Source organism: Oratosquilla oratoria, chromosome 16, assembly GCF_046742065.1.
Source record: "Oratosquilla oratoria isolate Oo_2021 chromosome 16, ASM4674206v1, whole genome shotgun sequence".
Taxonomy (NCBI): Eukaryota; Metazoa; Arthropoda; class Malacostraca; order Stomatopoda; family Squillidae; genus Oratosquilla; species Oratosquilla oratoria.
The window spans coordinates 46,183,145-46,187,200 of NC_134792.1; the positions used below are offsets into that span (position 1 = coordinate 46,183,145).

General features: G+C 42.0%; 1 protein-coding gene across 3 annotated transcripts in view; it reads left to right on the plus strand.

Annotated features, from left to right (window-relative positions):
* Positions 1-1,439: 1,439 nt before the first annotated feature.
* Positions 1,440-4,056, plus strand: part of nwk (FCH and double SH3 domains nervous wreck) — a 119,608-nt gene continuing 116,991 nt past the window's right edge. For all 3 annotated transcript variants that reach the window (XM_076199675.1, XM_076199677.1, XM_076199678.1), the window contains exon 1: positions 1,440-1,567. In XM_076199675.1, coding sequence (XP_076055790.1) covers positions 1,547-1,567 — 21 coding nt within the window. In that variant the 5' untranslated portion in view covers positions 1,440-1,546. The remainder of the gene's footprint in view (positions 1,568-4,056) is intronic.

Genomic DNA, 4,056 nt, shown 5'->3' on the forward strand with positions numbered 1-4,056 from the left:
GGATTCTTTCTATTTTCTTTATACTCTCTCTCTCTCTCTCTCTCTCTCTCTCTCTCTCTGTGTGTGTGTGTGTGTGTGTGTGTGTGTGTGTGTGTGTGTGTGTGCATGTGTGTGTGTGTGTGTGTGTGTGTGCGTGTGTGCGTGTGTGTGTAATTCAAATTACAAACATGTACATTTTCACAAAGTGGCAACTTCTTGAATGATCTTATTTTCTTATCTTCAAATCATATCCGTTAATTTCTTTTATATATCTAAGTATACATTTTTAAGCCCAAAGTAAATTTTATCTTAAGCCTGTCGATTCTGACATCTTCCCCATTCCTCATTTTTAAAATAATTTAAAACCCCGATGACTTCATATTCGCACCTAAAATTGCTATACTCGTATGTATACATGTTTTAAGGATAACTATGAACCTTGACGCATTCTCAATTTATTGCCATGTAAATGGATTCGTTTCCAAGATAATTAGGATTTTTCGCTCATTTAAACAAATCTGTCCTGAGCTGTCGTCGTTCCATATTGACAGTTTGGTGATTCAAATTTGGCGCGCTTTTTCAGTCAATCAGCTGATGCGCACGCAAACATCAATGCACATTCACACCGGGGAAGTTAAGTCGTTGAGTTTTATCTCCATACAACCGGCTGCATGCAGTTATGAGTGACGGGCGATAGAGAAAGATACAGAATCATTTTGGGGCTGCTAAGGTTGATGGAATCGGTTTTGTTCAAAGTTTTTGTTTTGAGACCAGTGTGATATGGAGTGTAGGCAAGTTTTGTGAGATAGACTTCTCCAGCCAAGGAAAATTATTTATTGTCTTTCTTGTGGCGTTCTATACACTTCGGAGGTGTCTGTTTGTATGTATTAAGGGTATTTTTGTCTTATCATCAGAGTACATATGATTGTATTCGCAAGGACCGAGTATGGGTGGTGTCAAATGTGTTGCTGTCAGAAAGATAGGTAGAGCTATAGGTTTAGGAGTTGTGAAGCTTTCAGCGTCGAGGGGAAGTTACTTAGTCTCTTCGCAGGGGGACAGCTCCTCCTGGTAAGATATTCTAACCATGGGGTGCTCAGGGCACGCGTGGAAGGTGCGGCTCGCGGCAACACTACAGGATTAGTTTTGGCCGACTTGCCAGCCCTTGCGTTTTCTCTTATGCTTTGCGCGATCCATACAGGCTGTTCCCAACGCGCGCGCGCCTCCCCAGCCAACGTTGACCAATATTATTACTAGACACCATTCAAACCTATTCGCAGTTCCAAGGTACCATTGGAATTATTCTTATATTTCGGTAACTACTTAATAAGTATACACAAAGATCTTAACAAAAATGCGTGTTGTCTTTACAGCTGGCATTGGAAAAGCGATCTTTGGCAACCACGCAAGGGTGAGAAGAGATCGTTAAGAATCGGGAGGATTGCTGGTAGCAAGAACAGCCTCTTGTGACAGGAGTAGCATGGAACTTGGTGTAGAAGCGCAGTGGATAACTGGCCTTTAAAAGATACGACTGTTAATCTGTTAAACTCAGGGAAATCTTCATGTCATCATGCAGCCACCACCTAGAAAGGTAGGTGTCCTCCCAGTTTGAATTGGGGCGAGAAAAGAATGATCAAATGCCCTGGACCTTCCCCCCATGATGGAAAAACCGCGAAACGTCGACCGTGTTGATGGTTGCTCGTAGTGTAAGCGGTTGCGATCGTGAAAAAAGGCGTTGAAGTGAAAGAAACAAACTATAAAGTGAAGAAGGAAAACGAAAGTGTGAAGCAGACGCCATATATCAACGTGCTCCTGTAACCTGCCCGTACAGTGACGGGGTGAGGGGAGGTGGGGAAGGAGAAGAAATATACATGATTATATTTGTGACTCCCACAGCCCCACCCCCACCCTCACCCACCCCCTTCCTCCCCTCCCGTACTACCTCGAAGTTCTCGATCAACTTCAAGCTCCGTGGGCACAGGTCTCCTGTAGGAGGATGCCATAGATTATTGGGTGCCAGGCTGACGAAGGGACCAAGGTCTTAGTCAATGTTTGCTAATTATTGTATGGGGGAATACGCCCATTTTGTTCAAAACAATACTGCTCATGCTCCACATTTTCCAAGTAGGCCTATAGCTCAATACAAAATCCTCCATTTCCAACAGTGTTTGTCACAGGTGCCCTGTCATATACTGTATACATGTGCATATATATATATATATATATGTATATATATATATATATATATATATATATATATGTGTGTGTGTGTGTGTACGCACGTATGTATGAATGTAATAAGTATTTAGATATATAGATTGATCTTGCCCAGTGAAGCTGACTAACCGTGGCCACTTTTCGTACACTTGGATAAAGCGTTCGGACAGCTCCTGACCACTTCTTGTTCATTCATCATCGATTGCCCTCCGGCTGCCCCCGCCACACGCCCACAATCTCGTACTCCACGCCCACGACCTTGCTGCTAACACGCCCAGTACTCGATGTGGGACACGACCTATGCAGCCCGAATCAATCTATACTGAAACTTGCACATGTATATGCATACACACACACATACGCACAAACACTTATATTCACACACACATGTACACACACGCACATATATGCACATGCATGCGCACAGACAACCCTCGCATGTGTACACACACACACACACACACACACACACACACACACACACACACACACACACACACACACACACACACACACACACACACACATATATATATATATATATATATATATATATATATATATATATATATACATATATACACATTCACACACACAAACAACCCTCGCAAATACAGACACACACATACACACGCATACAGGAGAGTAAAAATAATGAAGGCACAAACCTTAGGGAATATATGCTGGCTATAAGGAAAAGATAGGATGTGTCAGGCAAAGAGAAATAATTTTGAAAAAGTGTGAACTGAAAGAAAATAGAGCAAATGTGTAAGGAACAAGTATAAACATGCCATCGCTTACACAATGCACTGTCAGAAACTAACGGGGAGGGGGCGTTATTCCGAGCATTCACAAGACTAAAAGTAATCAATAATCAGGATTTGGTGTATCGAGAAACTGGCTGAGGATGCAATAGTTGTGGCTCCCTGTAATACCTCACGAGGTAAAGACAGCGTTAATCGAGGGTAAGGAGCCCAACATCCGCTTCTCCTGTGAGATGGAGGTGGGAAACTTACCTACTTAGAACACGACCACGCGTTCGTTTATATATATTTCCCCCTGTGTTTGTAATGGTTGGCTTGATAGCTATTGGAGCAGCGATCCCCACCCTGATCATTTATAATTCAAAACATATTTTAAGTTAGAAGAAGAAGGATTTTTTTTTTATTCAATAAAAATAATTTGGATAAATGCATCTTAGGTGAGCATGCACATACATGCACACGTACACGTTGTGTGGGGTGGGGGTGGAAGGGCGTGACAAGAAATGTGTTGGATATACAAAAGTAGAAATGTAGGAAGCATATAAACTTCTAGATACCTAAAATGTAAGGGAGGTATTAGGGCGTGATGGGATCACTGTCTAGATACTAAAGGGATGCAAAGAACAACTTTCATCTTGGGAGCGGGCAATATTCACGGCCAAATCGTGCGTTAACGAGACGGGGAAAGCGACTCGGGAATGGACTAGGGCCAACGTGGCACCACTTTACAAAAGAGGGGAAGAGGAGGATCCTTTGAATTATAGACCAGTGTCCTTGACCAGTATGATAACTAAATTGCGTGAGAGATCTGTGAAAGAAAGTTGGGAAAATATCTACAAGAGATGGACATTTTGACAAGTTCTAATTCAGAAATGGAAGATCACGTGTTTTAAATCTATTAAGTCTTTGCTCAGTGATAATTGACGTGTTACAGGAGAGAGACGGTTGAGTATAATGTGTGTATCTGGATCTGGAGAAGGCCCTTGACAAAATACCTCATAAACGACTAATGTGGGTGTTGAAATATGTGAGAAGACTTAAAGGGAGCTTCATGGAATAAATGAGAAACTTGCTGAAAAAAGACTAGTAAAGGACAGGA